Here is a 22,659-nt window from a genome sequence, read left to right as displayed (position 1 = left end):
AGGCATATGCTTGCAAAATTTCAAAAGCCATATAGTCTACAGATGTGGCCAGTGATGTTGAAAGGTTGAAGGATGCTCTAATTTGAATCAAAGAAAACATTTTCATCATCAGAGGACAGACAATCTAATTAAGGTATGATTTTTAAAGAATTCTTTTGGCAAAAACAAAACAATGTTAGGGTAATTTCTATTTTCAAGGGTAACAGTGAATTTGAAATATTCTTAGTCGAGTATCAGATAATAATCACTGAATAAGTATTCATTTCGTGATTAAAAAAAAGGAAATGAAATTTTCATCCATGACCATCCTTTGCTGCATGCTTTTATCTGTGGAGGGGATATAGAGTAAACTCCTAATAGAGGAGTAACTCTGTATGAACATGACCAGCTAATGCTCTTTGGTTTTAAGAATGTACTTACTCTGGTAAAACAGTGAGTACTGGCCAAAATAGGTCTTTTCCCTGTAATCCTTTCCTCTCCAATTGGTTAGCAGTAGCAAACACTGGGCACTTACTCTGTCCCCAAAGATAGTGTTCCAGAAATTAGTTTTCTAATAAAGTGGGCATATGTTCCCTTCTCTTTTTATTAATCCATTTTAACCAAAGGGATATTTTTCCTTCTTCATTTTCTTCATAGTTGCCAATTTGTGTTCCATTTCCAATGCCTTTCTGTGACCATGATTCTACTTCATTTGGCTTCTGGCCTACCACTGTCCACCATTTTTAACCTTTGTTCACCCTTTCCACATCCTTCCAAGCACTGTGCTTCTGAGTTCACCTCAATTAACTTGGGTGTCTGCTCATTGCTTATGATTTTCAAATTCATATCTCACAGAAGCATAATTTTCTTTTTAAGAACTCTTTATTTTTTTTTTCCTGTGAGATTCAAACAGATGGTGTCAAATCATCTGGAAGAACTAAGCAATTATAATTAGGTTCAATCTGTTTGAGAATGCTGTTCAGTCTGAATAGTAAGCTCTATTCAATTGTTTTCCGTCCTGAGATTGCCTTGCCCTTGTGAATGTTCTTAAGTGTCTTAGCTGTGGTGTTTTGCAGATATACCCCGTCATCTCGGCAGGCCAACCAAGAAGAGGGCAAAGAATGGTTGCGTTCTCATTCTACTGGAGGGCTGCAGGATACTGGCAACCAGTCGCCTCTGGTCTCCCCTTCTGCCATGTCATCCTCTGCAACAGGAAAATACCACTTTTCCAACTTGGGTAAAATATTCTAAAACATCCATTCCATTTTGTTCCTTTCAGCTCCCACTTCACAGGAGCCCTAAAAATTATTCCTCCCTAAAAATTATTCATTAAAAGAGGATAATGACACCTTAACAGTATATTTTACTAGTATGGTCATTTACTGTTTACAGACTAATTTCCAAATATTATGACCATTGGTGCTAATGACAACTATTTGACTTAAGTAATATTGTCATTGTTTTATAGAGTAGTGTCCTGAGACACAGAGGTCATGTGACTTGGCAAGTGTCAACACCAGTAAGGGACAGAGGCAGGAATTGATTCTAGAACATCAAACTTCAAGCCCAATAACCTTTCATTCTATCTCAGAGTCCTCTTAAAACCAGTAAAATGTTACTTTGTTTTTTCTTTAAAATGTTAACCTGTTTTGTAATAAAAGTGATAACTTTTTTATACAAATAGAAATTATTAGGAAGAAGAAAAAAGTATGATTCTTTCAATCCAAGATCACTTCTATTGACTTCTTTTTAAAAAATTACAACTCTCCCTTGAATTCATTTAAGAATTTCTGTTAAGACAATACTTTCTGAATATTTTTAAATGAATGCAATGAAAATAAACTAGCTTAGCCACTAGTTTACTTTTATGCATAGCATCAATTGTATAAAATCATTTGCATAAACATCATAGTAAACACAGGGAAGAATAACAAAATAATGAAAGAAGTCTAAACATGCCAGTTATCTTTTAATATATACAATGCTTTAAATGATATGTTTTTCTTCTACAATGTAAAAATTCTATCTCTTTTTACTTAAAATGTTCTTTCTTATTATGGATTCACAGAATATCCCACTATTTCAATAATTTGAGCATCTCATTCTTAAGCCCTTTAAGGACATCAAAGCTATTTATTTTCTATTCTAACTCTTCCAGATACACTGAGTAGGGCTTTTAACAAGCCCTGGTGATGTTTTAAAAGCGTTGGTTAAGCACTCAGCTCCTAACCAAAAACTCAGCAGTTCAAAACCACCTGCCACTCTAAAGAACAAAGATCTGGCAATCTACTCCCCTAAAGACTAAAGCCTAGGAAGCCCTATGCTGCAGCTCTTCTGTTTCCTATGGGGTCACTATGAGTCAGAATTGACTCAATGGCAGTGGGTAAAAATTATTTTGGTCATTGTTCCATAAGAATCAATGAATTCATATCGAACTCCAATTTTTTATTGTTAAATGTAAACAATGCTGAGACTTATTTAATCCATAATGCCAAAAATATGTCTAGCTTTATTGATTTGAGTCATATTTTAGAAAGACAGAAAAAGATATAACATGTTAACATCAAAAAAGTATATTGGAAATTTTTTTACAGAATTTAAGAAGCAAAATCTAATTTTTATGCAACATCTAAAACAAATCCAGATCACCCAATGTGCTGTGAGTTTGCTAGGTTCCTCATGTCTTCTGTCAATCTTTTCACTCTTGTTGTTGTTGTTGAGTCAGCTCCAACTGATAGTGACCATATGTACAACAGAATGAAACATTGCCCAGTCCTCACATCCTTGCTCTTCCAGGGCCCATCACTGCAGCCACTGTCTCAGTCCATCTCCTTGAGGGTCTTCCCCTTTTTCACTGACCCTCCACTTTACTAAGCATGATGTCTTTCTCCAGGGAATAGTCCCTGCTGACAACACGACCAAAGTAGGTGAGATGAAGTCTGGCTATTCTTGCTTCCAAGCAGCATTCCAGCTGCACTTCTTCCAGGACAGATCTGTTAATACTTTAAGTATTCTTTGCCAACACTGCAACTCAAAAGCATCAACTCTTCTTCCGTCTTCCTTATTTGTTGTCCAGCTTTCACATGTATATGAGGTGATTGAAAGTACCATGGCTGGATTAGGCGCACCTTAGTCCTTGAAGTGACATCTTTGCTCTTCAGCACTTTAAAGAGGTCTCTTGTAGCAGATTTGCTGAGTGCAATACAATATTTGATTTCTTGACTGCTGCTTCCATGGGCGGTTATTGTGGATCCAAGTAATATGAAATCTTTGACAACTCAATCTTTTCTCCATTTATAATGATACTGTGTATCAGTCCAATTGTAAGGATGTTCATTTTCTTTATGTTGAGTTGTAATCCACACTGGAGACAGTAATCTTTAATATTCATCAGTAAGTGCTTTAAGTCATCTTCACTTTCAGCAAGCAAGGTTGTATCAGCTGCATAGTGCACATGGTTAATGAGTCTTCCTCCAACCCTGATGCTGCATTCTTCATGTAATCCATCTTCTTGGATTATTTGCTCACCATACAGAATGAATAAGTATGGTAAAAAGATATAAACCAGACACACACCCTTCCTGATTTTAAACCATGCAGTATCCCCTTATTCTGTTTGAACCACAGCCTCCTGTGTACAGGTTCCTAATGAGCACAATTAAGTGTTTGAGCATTCCCATTTTTCTCAATGTTACCCATAATTTGTTATGATCCACATGGTCGAATGCTTTTGCATAGTTAATAAAACATAAGTAAAAATCTTTCTGCTATACTTTTCTTTCAGCCAAAACCCATCTAACATCAGCAGTGATATCCCTTGTCCCATGTCCTCTTCTGAATCCAGCTTGCATTTCAGGAAGTTCCCTGTCAATATACTGCTGCAACTGATTTTGAATTATCTTCTGCAAAAAATTACTTGCATTTGGTATTAATGACACTGTTTGATAATTTCCACATTCTGTTGGACCACCTTTCTTTGGAATGGCTACATATATGGATCTCTTCCTGTCAGTTGGCCAGGTAGCTGTCTTCCAAATGTCTTGGCATAGACAAGTAAGTGCCTCCAGCATGACATCCATTTATGGAAATATCTCAATCAGTATTCTGTCAATTCCTGGACCCTTGTTTTTCACCAGTTACTTCAAAGCAGTTTCAACTTCTTCCTTCAATCCCATTGGTTCTTGATCAAATGCTACCTCCTTAAATAGATGAATATCAACAAATTCTTTTTTGTACAGTGACTATATGTATTCCTTCCATCTTCTTTTGATGCTTCCTGCATCATTCAATATTTTGCCCATAGAATCTTCCATTATTGCAAATCAGTGTTTGATTTTTCTTCACTCTTTTCACCTTCAGAAATGCTAAGCGTGTTTTTCCCTTTTGGTTTTCTAGTTCTAGTTCTTTGCCCATCTCATTATATTTGCCCATCTAGACTTTGTTTTCTCAAGCTACCTGTTGAAATCTTCTGTTTGGCTCTTTTATCTTGTCATTTCTTCCATTTGCTTTAGCTACTCTCCATTCAAGAGCAAATTTCAGAGTCTCTTCTGACATCTATGTTGGTCTTTTCTTTTTAATGAGCTTTTGCTTTCTTCATGGATGGTCTTGATGTTATCCCACAATTCATTTAGTTTTTCATCATTGGTGTTCAGTGTGTCAGATATATTCTTCAGATGGTCTCTAAACTCAGGTGGTTATTTTCAAGGTCATATTTTGGCTCTCATGGACTTGTTTTAACTGTCTTCAGCTTCAACTTGAGCTTGCATGTGAGCAGTCAATGGTATTTTCCACAGTCAGCTTCTGGCCTTGTTTTGGCTGAAGATATTGAGCTTATCCATCACCTCTTTCCAAAGATGTAGTTGATCTGATTCCTGTGTGTTCCATCTGGTTAGGTCTACATGTATAGCCACCATTTATGTCGAAAAAAGAAAAGGTATTTGCAATGAATAAATCTTTGGTCTTACAATATTTTATCCAGTGATCTCTGGCATCATTTATATCACTAAGGCCTTATTTTCCAACTACTGGTGATTCTTCTTTGTTTTCTACTTTTGTATTCAAATCATCAGTAATATCAATACATGGTGATTGCTGGTTGGGTCATTTTCAGACTGCAAAAGTTGGTAAAAATCTTCAATTTCCTCATCTTCGGTTTTAGTGGTTGGTATGTAAATTTGAATAATAGTAGTAATAACTGGTCTTCTTGTAGGCATATGGATATTATCCTATCACTGTCAGCATTGTACTTCAGGATAGATCTTGAAAGATTCTTTATGACGTTGAATGCCATGCTGTTACTCTTCAGTCATTTCCAGCATAGTAGATCATATGACTGTCTGATTCACAATAGCCAGAAACATCCATTTCAGCTCACTAATGCTTAGGATATCTATCTTTATGCATTCCATTTTATTTAATCTTTTCACTAGTTGACATTAATTTCATTAGTTGATTCCTTACTCCATTATTTTGTTGTTAAATCAACAAAACCAATCTCTCTGCCATCAAGTCAATGGTGACTCATAGTGACCCCTCTTTGTGTTTCTGAGGTGGTATCTCTAAGGAAACAGATTGGCCAGTTACTCTGGTTAAATCCCCTTTCTCCATTATTGTTTGAAAACAAACAAGCAAACAAACAGAACATCCTAACCACCTCATTTTCTGGGAAGGTTGGAGGCTGTTGATATAAACCTCCTAACACTCTCCCATCTTGATCAAACAGTTTCTGTATCATGAGTCCTTCTTATCTATATCAAAAGAGCAGTTATGAAAATTCCAATGTGGAACTCTTTACCTGAAGTTGTAATATATCTCTTCTCATTAGCTTTAGGGCCTGGCCTCATAAAGTATCCTCTTCCTCTTGACTTTTCTTCATATTCATTCCTATTCATGAGCACATTTAGTATACGTTTAAGTACCTTCTACATTCAAGGTAATGATATTTCTTCTCCTTTAGCCCACAAACTAGATGAGATCTCCCTTCACCTAAAACAATTTCTTCCTTTGATCCTATTTTACTCTTAAGTTGTTGTTGTTGTGTGCCGTTGAGTTGGACCCAACTCATAGTGACCCCTCCTTAGGTTTCCGAGGCAGTATCACTATGGAAGTAGATTGCCCCATCTTCCTTCTTTGGAGTGGCTGGTGGGTTTGAACCACCAGCGTTCTGGTTAACAGTCAAGTGCCTTAGGCACTAGCTACCAGAGCTCCCTCTCAAGTAGTATTCTGAATCTTTTCTTCATTGTCTATTTTTTAATTTTTAGTTGAGTAGTCTATACTCAGTCCTTCCATTTCCTATTTTTATGAATTGTTCTTTTTATAGGAAATCTTAGACAGAAATTCAATACTATTAACAACTACATCAAAGGTTTGTTAATGTGAATTTACAAGTTCAAATTTATAATATTATAAACTTCAAGGATAAACAATTTAGTTGCTTTCACAAACAATTTGAAATCTGAGATTTTGAATAGGGTTACAGTTTATATAATTATTATGTAAATTTTTATAACATCTCTACCTTCTACTTTAAAGCCACCAATTAAAGGAGCTTACCTAAATCCAGACATAGTACACTTTTGAAGTTCTTCTTTTAACAGATCAAATAAAATTTTCCTGAATCTTCATCTTGTTTCTAGTTCAACTTGCTTATTCCACAACATAAAATTAGATTCCACATAAATTTTTTAACTTAAAACAGTGTTATAAAATTATTAGAATATATGTTCAGATATAATAGCACATCTCTGCCAGTTCCTATTCTCCTAAAGTCACCACAGATGAATATATAATCTTACAAACAGTGGCTTTGCTGTGAAAATGCAATTTAAGACAAGGTCCATAGCCCTCTTTGCTCTATAGATTACTACATCTATATGTCTATAGTTTAGAAAATCTAGTGCTTTCCCTGCCTTTGGAAGTATCTCTAGGGTCATTTATTTTGCAATTTTAAAAAAATTACGATTCATGAAGAAGCTTAGAGTTGAGATTGGGAAATTTGCCTGCAGTTCGATGGAAAGCAGAGTTACCACTAGACACTCTGTACAAAGTGGTACTCTATTATAGATATTTTCTTTTACTGTCTTACATTTGTCTTCTATTATATTAACTGTTCTTGGTATATTTTATATATTTACTGCCTTTCATCCACCTCAACTACATTATTAGCCTTTTAAGGTCAGGGACCATGCCATTTTTAGCTTTCTCTTCCCCACAGCACCAACAAAGCACACCCTTCATAGATATTAACTTAATTGAATTTTCTTAAATAGTATGAGTATCTCTTCTCTCTCCCTTTCCCTTTCATTCTCTCCCTGCCTCCCTTTCTTCCATGGAGTTTGCATTTGGCACACCAATGGCTTCTTCCTTTCTCTTTATATTTTGCCTATATAAATATAGGTGTAGTTTTTCATCTCATGTTTCCTTACACATTATTATTATTATTATTATTATTTTACCTTGTTCCATAACAAACTGTGGGATGAAATCAAGAATATCATGCATGGAGAAAGCAAAAGATTATCAAAAAGATAGGAAAAGAAGGAAAGAGTAAATTACATGTCAGAAGAGACTCTGAAACTTGCTCTTGAAAGGAAAGCACCTAAAGGAAATGGAAGAAATGAGGAAATAAAAGAGCTGAACAGAAGATTTCAGTGGATGGCTGGAGAAGACAAAGTATTGTAATGAAATGTGCAAAGACCAGGAATTTAGAAAACAAAAAGAGAATAACATGCTCAGTATTTCTCAAGCTGAAAGAACTGAAGAAAAAACTCCAGGCCTTGAGTTGCAGTGTTGAAGGATTCTAGAGGCAAAATATTGAATGATACAGGAAGCACCAAAGGAAGATGGAAGGAATCACAATGTCACTGTACAAAAATGAATTGGTCACTGTTCAACCATTTCAGGAGGTAGCATATAATCAAGAACCATTGGTACTGAAAGAAGAAGTCTAAGCTGCACTGAAGGAATTGAAAGAAAGACAAGCCTCCAGGAATTGATGGAATGCCCATTGAGATATTTCAACAACAGACTGCAGGCACTCACTTGTTTATGCCAAGAAATTTGGGAGACAGCTACCTGACCAACCCCCTAGAAGAGGTCAATATATGTATCCATTCCAAGGAAAGGTGATCCCACAGAATGTGGAAATCATCAAACAATATCATTAATACAACACACAGGTAAAATTTTGGTGAAGATAATTTTAAAATTATTGCAGCAGTGTATTGACAAGGAAGTGCCAGAAATTCAAGCTTGACTCAAAAGAGGGCATGGAATCAGGGATACCATTTCTGAAGTTAGATGGATCTTGGCTGAAAGCTAAGAATACCGGAAAGATGTTTACTAGTGTTTTATTGACTATGCAAAGACATTCTACTGTGTGGATCATGCCAAATTATTGATAACATTGCAAGGAATGGAAATTCCAGAATACTTAATTGTTCTCATGAGGAACTGGTACGTAGTCTAAGAGGCTGTTGTTTGAACAGAACAAGGGAATACTGCATGGTTTAAAATCAGGAAAGGTGTTTGTGAGAGTTGTATTCTTTCACTATACTTATTCAATCTGTAGGATGAGCAAATAATCTGAGAAGGTGGATTATATGAAAAAGAGCACAGCCTCAGGATTGGAGGAAGACTCATTAACAACCTATAATATATAGATGACACAACCTTGATTTCTGAAAGTGAAGATGATTTGAAATACTTACTGTTGAAGATCAAAGACTGCTGCCTTCATTATGAATTACACCTCAACATTAAGAAAACAAAAATCCTCACAACTGAAATAATAAGCCACACCATGATAAATGGAGAAAAGATTGAAGTTGTGAGGGGTTACATTTTACTTGAATCCACAATCAACATCCATGGAAGCAGCAGTCAAGAAATCAGACATATTGCACTGGGCAAATCTCTGCAAAAGACCTCTTTAAAGTGTTGAAGAGCAAGATGTCACTTGCATAAGGTACACTTGATGCAAACCATGGTATTTCCAATAGCCTCATATGCATGTGAGGCTGGTCAATGAATAAGAAAGACTAAAGTAGAATTGATGCTTTGGAAGTGTGTTGTTGGGGAAGAATATTGAAAATATCATGGACTACCAGAAGAAACAACTTTGTCTTGGAAGAATTACAGCTGGAATGCTTAGAAGCAAGAATGACCAGACTTCATCTCATGTACTTTGCTCATATTGTTGGAAGGGTGCAGTCCCTGGAGGATATCATGTTTGGTGAAGTGGAGGGTCAGCAAAAGAGGGGAAGATCCTCCACAAGATGGACTGACACAGTGGCTGCAGTGATGGGCTCAAGCATAGCAGACCGTGAGGATGGTGCATGACTGGACAGTGTTTCATGCTGTTATACATACAGTCGCTATGAATTGAAACCAACTTGATGACACCTAACAACAATGTAACTAGGTATATGAGATGGCTATGAATTAATTCTATGAATTAATTCAATTAATACCTGTAAAGTATCTGGCACAATGTGTGACAAATAGTGGATATTCCCCTTTAGTTACTCTAGGAAACACTTCTCCTATGTTGCATTATTTTGAAAGTCACTATATTATATACTAAGATTAAGTGTAGTGCTTGGGTCAAAGGAAAATAAGCAAAATTTTAAATGCTAGTCCATCAATTCAGAACCAATAACATAAATTATCCAGTGTTTTGAAAATATTTCCTTCATATCCTAAGAATTTCCTGCCTGCTTCCTCATATACTTGTAACAAACTTATCTTTCTTAAATATAAGCATTCATGATAGATTTATTTCTCAATTTATTTTCTGTTTTGCTTTCCTTCAGGTATTAGAACTATTGGTTTCCAGTCAACCAGTTATTTGTTTAATTGGTGATTATCAGTTAGCCTTAGAACTGTTGGTTTCTACTCAACCACTTATTTGTTTAATTGTTGATTATCAGCTAGCCTAAAAAGTTAAATTCCATTTAGCAAAGTGAAAATTTTTTTATATTATAGACTTAAAATACCACTTTTGAAACACAGTATGTTGTGACTTTCATCCATCTTAGAGTGATATTCTTGTTATAGACACAATAGAAGTTTTCTTTGGCTGACCTTATGATAGGCTTACAGATACCAAGAACTTTACACTGTATTTCATTTAAAGAAGGTATTTATTTTATCCTTGTCTTTTATAATTTAACTCCAATAGAAATAAGATGACATTAAGTCCTGATTAGAACTTACATAACATCAAAACTAAAAATAAATGATGGTTTTACCTGGAAGGACCCAAAGATTTGTATTAACAACAGATTTTTTTATATTTTACTTTCTTTTAAATTTTGCTTTTCTCATTAATTATTCTTTTTTAAAAAGAAGCCTACAGACTCTATAAAGATAGTCTTTTCTCTATAATAGGCAGCAAATACTATGTTATTAAGTGTCTAGCATGAACAGTAGAGGTGATTTAGTGGTTGCTTTAGAAATTGATATGCCGCTTGCCATAAATATGCTAGAAGAGGAACTCTAGTGTAACTGTTAATTGAACATTTCAGAGGCAGACTCTTGATATACCTTGGTTAGAGACCATATAAATGCATGTTTTTATAAGCATTGGAATCACATTCTCACTTTCTCTCAACCTACTCTTTTCATGATTCAAGCCCCAGAATAATAAGATGTGTGTGCTTTGTTTTTCAGTGAGTCCAACCAATCTGTCTCAATTTAACCTGCCTGGGCCCAGCATGATGCGCTCCAACAGCATCCCAGCTCAGGACTCTTCCTTTGACCTTTATGATGACTCCCGGCTTTGTGGGAGTGCCACGTCTCTAGAGGAAAGGCCTCGTGCCATCAGTCATTCAGGTTCTTTCAGAGACAGCATGGAGGAAGGTAGGTGAGAAAGGAAATAAAGAGGAAATGACTTTATTTAATGCTGAGATGAAAACCATGGTACAGATCACATCATAAGGATTCCTTGACAATAAATAAATATGTTCTCATTTGAGGAGTCCTGAAACTTGACAGAGTTTTTCTCTGCATTATCTTGTTTTTTTATGCATTTTGAAATATGCAAAGAGAACTTGTTTAGATTTCATACATGGTTATAGAGTAGTGCAGGACAAATTCATTGTTATATAGGAGCACATAATTTTAGACACTATTCACCATGTTGTTGTTGTTGTTGTTGTTATGTGCCGTCGAGTCAGCCCCGACTCATAGCGACCCCTCCTTGGGTTTCCGAGGCAGTATCACTACTGAAGCAGGATTGCCCAACCTTCCTTCCGAGGAGTGGCTGGTGGGTTTGAACCGCCAGCCTTCTGTATAGCAGTCAAGTGCTTTAGCCACTATGCTACCAGAGCTCCTTAGAGTGCCAAATATTAGACCCAATGTTTATTTTGGCACTCCAGTTAAAGTACCAAAGAGATACATAAATCAGAAAAACCCTCCTGTGAAACTATCACTAGTTGCCTATTTTCCTTCTTAGAAACTCCCTCTAGTGTTAATTTGTTGAAGTTGTTGCTATTAATACAACATTTTAAAACTCGTATCATATCTAGTTTTTCCTTTGTAAGTCATGTTTCTTTATCTGACAGCAATATAGTTGTCTGACCTACTAAACATAAATGTGTTCATAATTGCAAAATTCTTTGCAAATTTTTTATAAGTCCATTTGAAAAGCTCAAGAAGTCTAATTGATGTTAATGTATATATTTTTCTAAAATATATAGCCTCAAGTGTCAAATTTGCTAATAATGATTTGACAGATTTTCCTCTGTGACATAATGAATGATTTTCTCAAGTAGATCAAAAGGAAAATTGTGGTATACATGTTATGAAGTATGTCAGCTAAGCATAAAATAAAACTAAACATAAAAATTCAAACTGATCAGAATAAAACCAGACATGAAATCATAGTATTCTAGGCTAAAGAGTTAATTATAAAAGAAAACTCTCCAGACCTTGAAATAGAGTAGGATTTAAGCCTTTCATTTGTGGTATGAACTTGGACAAGTTTCTTAACTTTATTAGCTCTAGTTTGTATATCTATAACTTCACAGGTTCGTTGTAAGAATAAAAGTATATTAAAAAAATAGTTCTGTTTTTCCCTCTTTCTATATTCTTATTAAAAATATCTTCTGAATAAAAGTTTAGGCAATTAATGAAAACTGACTCAAGTTTTACAGATCATCAGTCTACATTTACCATGCTGGCACTAGTCATGTGTGTCTACCACAGTTGCCACTACCATTGGGATATTAACCAAACCACTGCATTCACTGTGACAGATAGTGAATTATATACCCTGAGAGTCTGCTGATTACTGCAATGCAGATAATTTGAAATAGAACATCATTATTGTTCTAAAGTGGTTCTGTCGCTCTCTTCACAGTCAGGCTTCTTAGAATATTGTAAAAATAATTTGCTAAGCATACTGATAGCTTCATAGAGTGCTTCATTTACAAATAGAATGCTGTTTATATGCTGGGAAATTCTGGCCTTCCATGTATAAACGTGAGTAGTCTGAATTGCTAGATGCCTGAGTTCATGAGATGGTCTTTTGATGTCCACTCATTAAATACTGATACATTATAATTCTTCCATTGTGGTCTGTAATCAAAAAAAAAAAAAACTACAGAGATGGAAAATATCTTAGTGATAACCACCTAGTGCTTACACTAACAAATAAGGAGATTGAGCCACAAGCTATAAGGTCATAAAAGAACTACAAATAATATATAACAGAAAAAGAATGGAAAGGTGGTCCGAGTCCTTGGGTACCTTCCTTCTGATACAGTAGGCTAACACTTTAAATTCATACCAGTGTTAAGGCTGAAAGAATGGAGTTTTATGAGGAGTAGGGGTGAGGGTAATTGACTCAAAGACTTAACATTTTGCACATCTCATAGAGTGGTAGTATCTGTCCAAGCTAGGGATCCAGTGGTCTTTCACTCTACCTCTGACTGCACCTCCGCATTTAATCTGTCTTAAAGAAGTTCTTAGAATATTTCTAAAATGCATCCCTTTCTTTTCATTCCCATTGCCACCATCCTAGTGCAGCTTCCACAGCCCTCTCTAGACCTGGGTGTGAACTTCTCCCATGTACTTTTATAGTACTCAGTGTGTGATTAGTCCTGATAACATTTATCCTATCCTATTATAAGTATCTGTTTAGTTAAATATCTTTCTATTTCTTTTTAAGCTCTTGGGGTTATGTGTCATTCATTTTTCTTGTCCCATGACCTAGCAGGAATCTGCTACCTTGTGTGTGTTTAATATTTGTTTATTGAATGAATAAGCAGATGCAGCTGTGTGGTATCACATGAGGAAAAGAAGAATTTTTCAGCAAATACTGTAAAACATAATTTTATCCACTTTTGGGTTTTAAAATACATATATTGGAATTGTAAAATTATAAAGTTAAAGTATGGTATTAACTGCTAAGGAATGTATTTTGATACACACAGCCAAAAGACAGTATGTGAGTATAATTTTCATTTTTAATTTCACTGAGATACTTCTTGAACTAAGAAGTCTTTTTTTTATTATTACTAAAATTACTAAGGACCAATAATCCTACAAGTAAAAAAATATGAAAAACTCATTGCAGATGTTGTTGAAATTATAAACTGAATAAAATACTTATTTCTTTGAAAGTATATGGGGAAAAAGTTGTGAAAATGAATCTTTATTATGTAAAACTGAAACCAAAATACGAAAAATGTTATTTTTCATACCAACTTTCATTTTAATTTCTCCAATTTTTGGGTTATTATATTTGAGTTTAATTGCTGTAATTTTCAATATGTGCAAAACATACTTATTGGGCTCATGCTTGTCAACCAACCTATAACATAGTGATTGAAGTACTTTGTGGGATATCTATGGGAACTTTCCATGTTTCAACATTTTGATCTCTAAAAACACCAGCAGACTTCTTCTCAGATTCGTAGAACTCATTGTTATTATTTTATTTCCTTAACCATCTGTTCTTCACATTTTCTATAACAAGCTGGGGTTATAAGTAGACTTTATAACTTGATCCAACCTTTATTTCTTTTGCTTTCAACAGTTCATGGCTCTTCATTGTCGCTCGTCTCCAGCACTTCTTCTCTTTATTCGACAGTAAGTATTGGTTTTGAAGAAAAAGCTTTTGCTTTTGCAAAGCACAGAGATTATTCAATAATTAACATTTACATAGAAGTTTCACGGTGACATAATGGTTACACTATGTTACTGCGCACCCATTAAACAGAGTATTGTACCAACTCTTCTGTGCCTTACCGTTATGTCCTTTCATTATAGCATACTCATTATAATCAATGACTAGGTAGAAAAGTTAATTTCATAAAAGCAATAGAGGTCTAATTCGGAGTCTTTGACATTTAGACTCTGCTTCTCAGGCTAGTTTTTAGTTCCATGGGTCATGGCTGATAATTGATGTTGCATGATTAATTTGTCTATTTTATTTTTTTAAGTTCATATTTTTTAAAAAATAGTGCCAAAAGATAAAGCCCTAAAGGGACTAAAACAAACAAAAAAAAATGGTTTTTAATAGATCTTTTGGACTAGAGTGTGATGGGAAACACTAAAAAAAAATTCTTAAGAGAGAAATATTGATGTTCAGATTTTCCTATTGTGTGGCAAGATGTTTTGCCCACTTAATGTAATTTCAACTTTATAAAAAAAAATACTTGACAATTTTTTTTTTTTAAGAATATTCTTTAATACCTACTAAGGAGCTCTGGTAGCATAGTGCCTAAGGCACTTGACTGCTAACCAGAAGACTGGCAATTCAAACCCACCAGCCACTCCTCAGAAGGAAGATGGGGCAATCTACTTCCGTAGTGATACTGCCTTGGAAACCCAAGGAGGGGTCGCTATGAGTCGGGGCTGACTCAATGGCACATAACAACAACAACAACAAGGTAATGATGAGAAACTCTGGTAGCATAGTGCCTAAGGCACTTGACTGATAACCAGAAGACTGGTGGTTCAAACCCACCAGCCACTCCTCAGAAGGAAGGTTGGGCAATCTACTTCCTTAGTGATACTGCCTCGGCAACCCAAGAGGGGTCACTATGAGTCGGGTCCAACTCGACGGCACATAACAACAATAACAAGGTAATGGTGAAGTGAATTTAAAAGCAGTTCACTGAATCTTGGAGATACTCGAGTGCTGGTGAATAATCCTTAATCCTGTATTGAAAATTTCTTGGAAAGTTCATAGTCTTGACTGTCACTGAGCAATTCACCAATTCAGCATTAAGGACAATACTGCCTATTTGTTCATTTTCATATGGTTCAAGTGTTATGGCCCTCTTTTTATAAGTAAATCTTAAGTAACTTTAAATTGTCATTGAAATCAGATTACCATTGGCATAGATACTATTTGTCCTATCATTGTTCTTTTAATGATTAAAATTGTCAGAGGGTTATATAAATGAAGAAATTACTGTTACTTTTCAGATCAACCTACTGTTTTAGGAAAGTAGATAAAGAAGTGAGGAATATACTGGGAAAAACACATAAAAGAAATATGCTATGACTTAGGTTTGCTCTTGTTTGGTCCAGTGCTGCTGCTTGTTGGGGTACTATATTCTGACTTAAACCATTACAACTGAAACATGATGTCAAAATGTACAGCATCATTATACTCAATTTTTAAAGATACACAAAATAATATTTAGATAAAACTACCTTCATGAAGCCTGAGAATGTCTCAAGAAGAAAAAGATCATACATTTGAAATAAACAAGAGTAATTACTCTGTATCAGTGTTCTCCACTAGAATTTTCTGTGATGGTAAATAAATATATTCTATATTTGCACTGCTCAATATCATAGCCACTAGGTACATGTGGCTATTGAGTACTCAGAATGCATCTGGTGTGAATGAAGAACTTAATTTTCATTTTAATTAATTCAAATTAAAATATCCACATATGGCTAGTGATAACTAAATTGAATAGTACAAGTCTAAATCAGGGCTAGGAACTTAACCTCCCTCTTAGCAAACAAGGGTATCATGTGCATTGCAGAGCAACAAAATCTCTTGATCAACAGAGTTGGAAACCATAATACCCATTTCAGTATTATGGTCAGTGTGGCAGCTGACCACACTACTTTGAATGCGTGTTGCTTTCCAGAGTCCTGGAAGAATCCAGTCTCCTGCAATGACTCTTGAAAGGACTCACTACACTTCTACCAAGTCAGCCCTTCCATGGCTTCAACCAGTAGTTTTTCCCATTCCAAGTTATCACTCCAGTACACACACATTCTGCAAATTGGAATGTGTTCCAGTGTTGCTGCATTGGCCATGACTGAACTGATGCGCGCTGGTTTGAAGCCTTGGTCTAAAGTGAACTTTAACTAGTTAAACAAATTTGAAGTCTGATTTAACTGGTTGTCTCCAGTCAACTCAGACTCATAGAAACCCCATGTGTGTCCGAGTAGAATTGTGCTCCATAGGGCTTTTATTGGCTGGTTTTCAGAAACAGATTGCCAGGCTTTTCTTCCAAGTTGCATTTAGGTAGACTCAACCCTTCAACCTCTTGCTTAGTAAGCAAGCATGTTAACCATTTACAGCACCCAAGGACTGCATTTATATCATAGTCGATGCAAAACAAACCTTCTGAAGTTATATAGTACACAACCCACACAACTGTACATGGTTGTCCTTCATAAAATAATTAAAGCACTAAAAAAAAAAAAAGTTCTTTTCATGGAGGATGTTATTGTTGTTGTTAGGTGCTGTTGAGTTGTCTCCAACTCAAAGCGACCCTATGCATAGCAGAACAAAACACTGCCCTGTGCCACGCCAGCTCCACAGTCCTTGCTATACTGGAGCCCATCGCTGTAGCCACTGTGTCGATCCATCTCTTTGAGGGCCTTTTCCCTCTTTCGTCAACCCTCCACCTTACCATGCATGACATCCTTTACCAGGGCCTCAATTTGAATTGTGCCATGTCAGCAAATCAAATTGAGGCCCTGGAGAAGAAATATTAGGTACTATAAAATTCAGAATACTGCTCTTATTAACATTGAGCATAAAACATGTTGTTCTGGTTACCTAGTGCCACTCTGACAAGAATATACCACAAATGGGATGGCTTTGACAAACAGGAGTTTATTCTCTTACTATTTGAAGGCTTTAAGTCCAAGTGCAAAGCATCAGGCTCTAGGGGCTGGCATTTCTTCACTCAGACAGCTAGCTGCTGGCTGCTGAGGCTGACAAGCCCAAGGTTGACAAATAAAAAGGCACAGTCCTGATGTTACCAAACCATATGACAGGCCATTAATTTAAGTCCATTGTAAGTCCCAAGGTCGGCAGAGCATGTCAGGCTGCTGAACAACAACACAGCTACATGCAGGGTCCAAGTATGCCATAGGCTAGAGACCATTCCCCAAGACTTCTGCATATATATAGGAAGCAGACCACATTCCCTAAGGCAGCTACTCAGCTGTTCCCAGTGGATTCCATCATGGAGTTGATTACCAGTGTTATCATGGGGAATAATACTACATCCAGCTGCCCAGCCATTCAAGCAGCCAACTTGACACACAAACTGAACTACCACACGTGTTACACTCTAACACTAAAAAATTATACAGTTTATGAAACTATAGATTTTACTTAAAAATATTAAAATATAACTAACAAAGATAACTTATTGCAAAGAACATCGCCTTGTAAAATCACCAGTCTAAAAAATTCCAAGAGGAAGATTCTTTCTTTCACATGTAACTTTTTAAAGGTCTCAAAATTACAATTTGGTAACATAGCAAAAGTATCATTATAAAATTGTATAAATCACATTATAGGATTTCTGAGCAGAAAAATTCAAGAAGATTGAAAACTTCTTTGAAAACATAGGCCCAGTATGATCGGTCAAGATGTTACCTTTGACAAACTAAGAGTTTGTTTTAATCCAAACCAACACTAGGAAATCTAGAAATTTTACCTAAAAAGTAAAATTGCTAAATTTCTAAGAAATTAGAAAATCTAGGAAAATTGTGATGAAATTCCTCCAGGGTTACAGTCATCTAGCATCTACCCCTCAGATGTTGACGCATTTCAGAGAAGACACCACCTTCACCACTTCTTCTTTTCTTCCTAACTAAAGTGGAGTTTGCCTTGTTTTTTTGTTATTGTGCTCTTGCTTTATTCACAGGAGACAAATACTCCTCAGTATTCATATCTCTATGATGGCACATAACAACAACAACAACACAATACAAAAATGGGAAAATAAAAGCCCCAAAATCTGTGTATGTGTGTGTGTGCGTGTGCGTGCGCACACGTGTATTAATACCCAGAATCTTTTTTTTTTTACTTTTTTTATGCCTTATCCTATTAGGTATTTGAATTTTGTATCCCTGCAATAATTTTTTTAGATTGGCTGAATAAACTTATCAAAAAACTTTATTGAACCTATTTTATACTTAGAATCTAATTTTTATTGTTTTAATGAAAACAAGGACTTTGTTTGGCTCATTATTCATCCCCCTGGTACTTGGCCTAACCCACAGCTGATAATAAAGAAAAATTTGAAAATGAATAAATTAGAATGGAAGGATGAATGAATGGCCAGTGAGTGCCTTACAGAATAATCAACTGATATATGTTTATTTAGATAAAATTTAATATTCAGTACACTGAGTCTGCTTCAAACCATCCTTAAAAATGACAGGTAATCACATTCTATCATACTATCATTAATCCCAGTACCTAAAACACTGACAAAATATCATATTAATATTCTAGCTTTATTACTTCATATTTATGGTAACATTTAACCAGTATTAATAACAACAGAGTATGAAAGAAGGCAAGGATAAAAGAAAATGATGTTTTAAAAAAGCAGTAAAGGGAAAGGTCAGCCTCAAATTGCAATATTAAAGGATTCTGTGGGCAAAATATTGAACAATGCAGGAGTCATCAAAAGAAGAGGGAAGGAATAATACACAGAGTCACTGTACCAAAAAGAATTTATCAATGTTCAGTTATTTAGGGAGGTAGACTATGATCAAGAACCCATGGTATTAAAGGAGGAAGTCCAAGCTGCACTGAAGGAATTGGTGAAAAACAAAGCTCTGGGAATCCCCTTTGAGATATTCAACAAATGGATGCTGGAGGTCCTTATTTGTTTATGACAAGAAATTTGGAAGACAGCTACCTGGTCAACTTATTGGAAAAGATCCATATTGGTGCCCTTCTAAAAAAAAAAAAAAGGTGATCCAACAGAATGTGGAAATTATTGAATAATATCATTAATCTTACACTCTAGTAAAATTTTGCTAAAGATAATGGAAAAACAGTTGCAGCAGTATATTGACAAGAGTACTCCCAGAAATTCAAGCTGGATTCAGAAGATGTGGAATGAGGGATATCATTGCTGATGTCAGATGGATCTTGGCTGAAAACAAAGAATACCAGAAAGATGTCTACCTGTGTTTTATTGACTAGTCAAAAGCATTTGACTATGTGGATCATAACAAATTGTGGATAACATTGTGAAGAATGAGAATTCCAGAACCCTTAATTGTGCTGATGAAGAACCTGTACGTAGACCAAGAGGCAGTTGTTCAGACAGAACAAGGGGATACTGTGTTGTTTAATATCAGGAAAGATGTGCATCAGGGTTGTATCCTTTCACCAAAATGAGATGAGTATCTTTCTGAACTATTTTTTAAATATGATGAATTTTTTTTCAAATAAACAAATTATTTATTGAGTATCTATCAGTTTTATATATTGCTAAAGCCTAGAAGTGGCATTTAGGCAGAATATACTGGGAATAAAATATGCAAAGTATTAATTTAAATATTAAGGGAAACCCACCAGCCACTCCTTGGAAGGAAATTGAGATATACAATATTCAAATAAAACTAACAGGATTCTATAATTAATTAAGTACTCTATTATTTAACCACTACCTTACTAATTACATGTGTATTTGTTTAAGACTAGGGAAAATATAGGATAAAACAAATTTAAAAATATCATAAAATATATTCTGATGATCATGTTACTTTTCTTTATTTTATATATTCTGAAGGAAAAATATAAAATGCAGGTCAAGTACTTTTGCATTGATTACCATATGTTTCCACATAACATTCCCTTGTAAGTAATGTACATGTGCACATAACACACATAGCATGCATAGGAAACTAATGTGTAAAGGGGTTGCACAGTTTACAATAAAACATATTCTGCATGTATATGTGTGAAAATATGGTAATCAGAAAATGTCCCAAAAGTAGAAAGAGGAGATAAGAGATTATTTTTCAGCTTTGAATAAATGCTCTGGCAAGGAGCAGAGCTGTATTGTTCCAGCAATATGCATTCCCTAGCTTTTTCCAGAATGAGGAGCTTCCCAGTTGTAATGGAACACATCTTTCATTTTCTGGTATTGCACCATAACATGAAGAGGAAAATCAGAGCTAGGACTTTTCTACAACTTAGGCTAAAAGCACCTTGCAAGTTCCCACAGCAGTCCTCATTTCCATAAACTTGACAGCCAAAGATGTCTATCAGCCACTTTTATCACCACTTTAAAGCAGAGTGTTTTAGTATTGTGCTGACTTGGGGCCTAATAAGTTTAATTGTGGTGTTTTTCACAAATAAGGTACCCACACAAATAACATGCATAGGAGACTAACGTGCATGGGAACTGGGTGGTTTGCAAAAAATAATGTATAACATGTTATTTGTGCAAAAAATACAGTAGCAATCATTAGAGAAGCTACAAGAAAATAGAAACTAATAAGCTTGATTTTTCTGTCATCAGTGAAGTCAGCTTTTTCTCCTCCGGCTGTATTCTTTATTATCTGTAAATCACGGAATATAATTTTGACCTGAAAACTTTACTAAAGCTCTCTCATGAAATCTCATGAAAGTTCATTTCCTACAACTTGTAAGGAAAAGCAAACATGCCAACAAACAAATGCTTTTTTTCATTTTTCCTTTTGTCTGTCTTTTTAAAATTATCATTTAATGGAACTGTAAAATGATACAACCACTGTGGAATAATATGGTGATTCTTTAAAAATTTGGAGTAAGAAATACCATTTGATCCAGCAATCCTGTCACTAGGTATGTATCCTATGTAAGCGAGAGCCAAGACATGAACGGATATGTGTGCACCCATGTTCATCACAGCACTGTTCACTATAGCAAAGATGGAAACAACCTAAGTACCCGTCAACAGAAGAATGGATAACCAAACTATGGTACACACAAAATGCAACACAAAAGAATAATGTAGAATCTGCATAACACCGCATAATGTGTATGAACTTAGTGGACATTATGCTGAATGAAATAAGTCAATCACAGAAGGACAGACATTGCATTAGTTCATTATTGTAAAAACTCAAGGAAAGGTTTATATATGGAAGGAAACTTTCTTTGTGGGTTACCAGGGATGGGACTGAAGGGGAGGGAACACTGCTAGATAGATAGAGACAAGTACTGATTTAGGTGAAGGGAAAGGCAATATACCAAAAGTGATTGACCGACAGAAAAACACTTAAGGAAAAGACACTGAGCGGTGCACAGGAGGTACAACAAAATGAACCTTATTACACATATAATACTGTGTTATCAGAGATAATAAACATTAATCTATGGGTAAATACAGACAGGCTGAGTGATAAGGTATGTCTAACCTGGGTTTGAACCACCAGCCTTCTGGTTAGCAGTCAAATGCCTTAGGCACTATTCCACCACAGCTCCTAAGGTATGTCTAGGCAAAGGAAATATACCCATGACCATGTATAAGGTTGGCAGGTGATATTTCACATATGCATTAGTATGTGCTGTAAGAATATCCATATATATATAATGTTGTTGTTGTTGTTATGTGCCGTCGAGTCAAACCCGACTCATAGCGACCCCTCCTTGGGTTTCCGAGGCAGTATCACTACGGAAGTAGGATTGCCCAACCTTCCTTCTGAGGAGTGGCTGGTGGGTTTGAACCGCCAGCCGTCTGGTTAGCAGGCAAGTGTCTTAGCCACTATGCTACCAGAGCTCCCATATAATAGAGCTCTAAAAAAACTCACTGCCATAGAGTTGGATTCAACTCATAGTGACCCCTCCTTGGGTTTCCAAGGCAGTATCACTACAAAAGTAGATTGCCAAATCTTCCTGCTGAGGAGAGGCTGGTGGGTTTGAACTGCCAGCCTTCCAGTTAGCAGTCAAATGCCTTAAGCACTATGGCACTAGAGCTCCCATAATAGAGCTAACAAGGGTCAAAGTTATGAAGCTTCTTAGCCACAGCAACCACCCTGAGGGAGCAAGTAGTTGGACCTGTGGCCTTAGGATCGTGGTCGCAGGGGACATCAAGTTCAATTGGCAAAACATGCTACACAACATACATTTGGGAGAAGGAAGGGGCCATCCGCTTCTCAAAGAAGTGGCCAGTGAAAACCTTATGAATAGCAGTGAAATACTGTCTGATATACTACTGTAAAACTTTATAAATAGCCCTGAAACATTGTCCACTGTAGTGCCTGAAGACAAGCCCCTCAGGTAGGAAGGCACTCAAAATATGACTGGGGAAGAGCTACCTCCTCAAAGTAGAGTTGACCTTTATGAGGTGGATGGAGTAAAGCTTCTGGGACCTCCATTTGCTGATGTGGTGTGACTCAAAATGGGAAGAAACAGCTGCAAACATCTATTAATAATCAGAACATGGAATGTAC

At 35.8% G+C, this 22,659-nt stretch overlaps 1 protein-coding gene across 1 annotated transcript in view; it reads left to right on the top strand.

The window, feature by feature from the left end:
• Positions 1 to 22,659, top strand: part of NAV3 (neuron navigator 3) — a 552,011-nt gene that overhangs the window by 445,476 nt on the left and 83,876 nt on the right. The window contains exons 18-20 of the mRNA XM_007947567.1: positions 1,056 to 1,216; positions 10,651 to 10,839; positions 14,021 to 14,073. Coding sequence (XP_007945758.1) covers positions 1,056 to 1,216; positions 10,651 to 10,839; positions 14,021 to 14,073 — 403 coding nt within the window. The remainder of the gene's footprint in view (positions 1 to 1,055; positions 1,217 to 10,650; positions 10,840 to 14,020; positions 14,074 to 22,659) is intronic.

Source organism: Orycteropus afer, unplaced genomic scaffold (assembly GCF_000298275.1).
Source record: "Orycteropus afer afer isolate SDZICR_OR568_19922 unplaced genomic scaffold, OryAfe1.0 scaffold00190, whole genome shotgun sequence".
NCBI classification, from domain to species: Eukaryota; Metazoa; Chordata; class Mammalia; order Tubulidentata; family Orycteropodidae; genus Orycteropus; species Orycteropus afer.
This window is presented reverse-complemented; position numbering and strand designations above follow the sequence as displayed.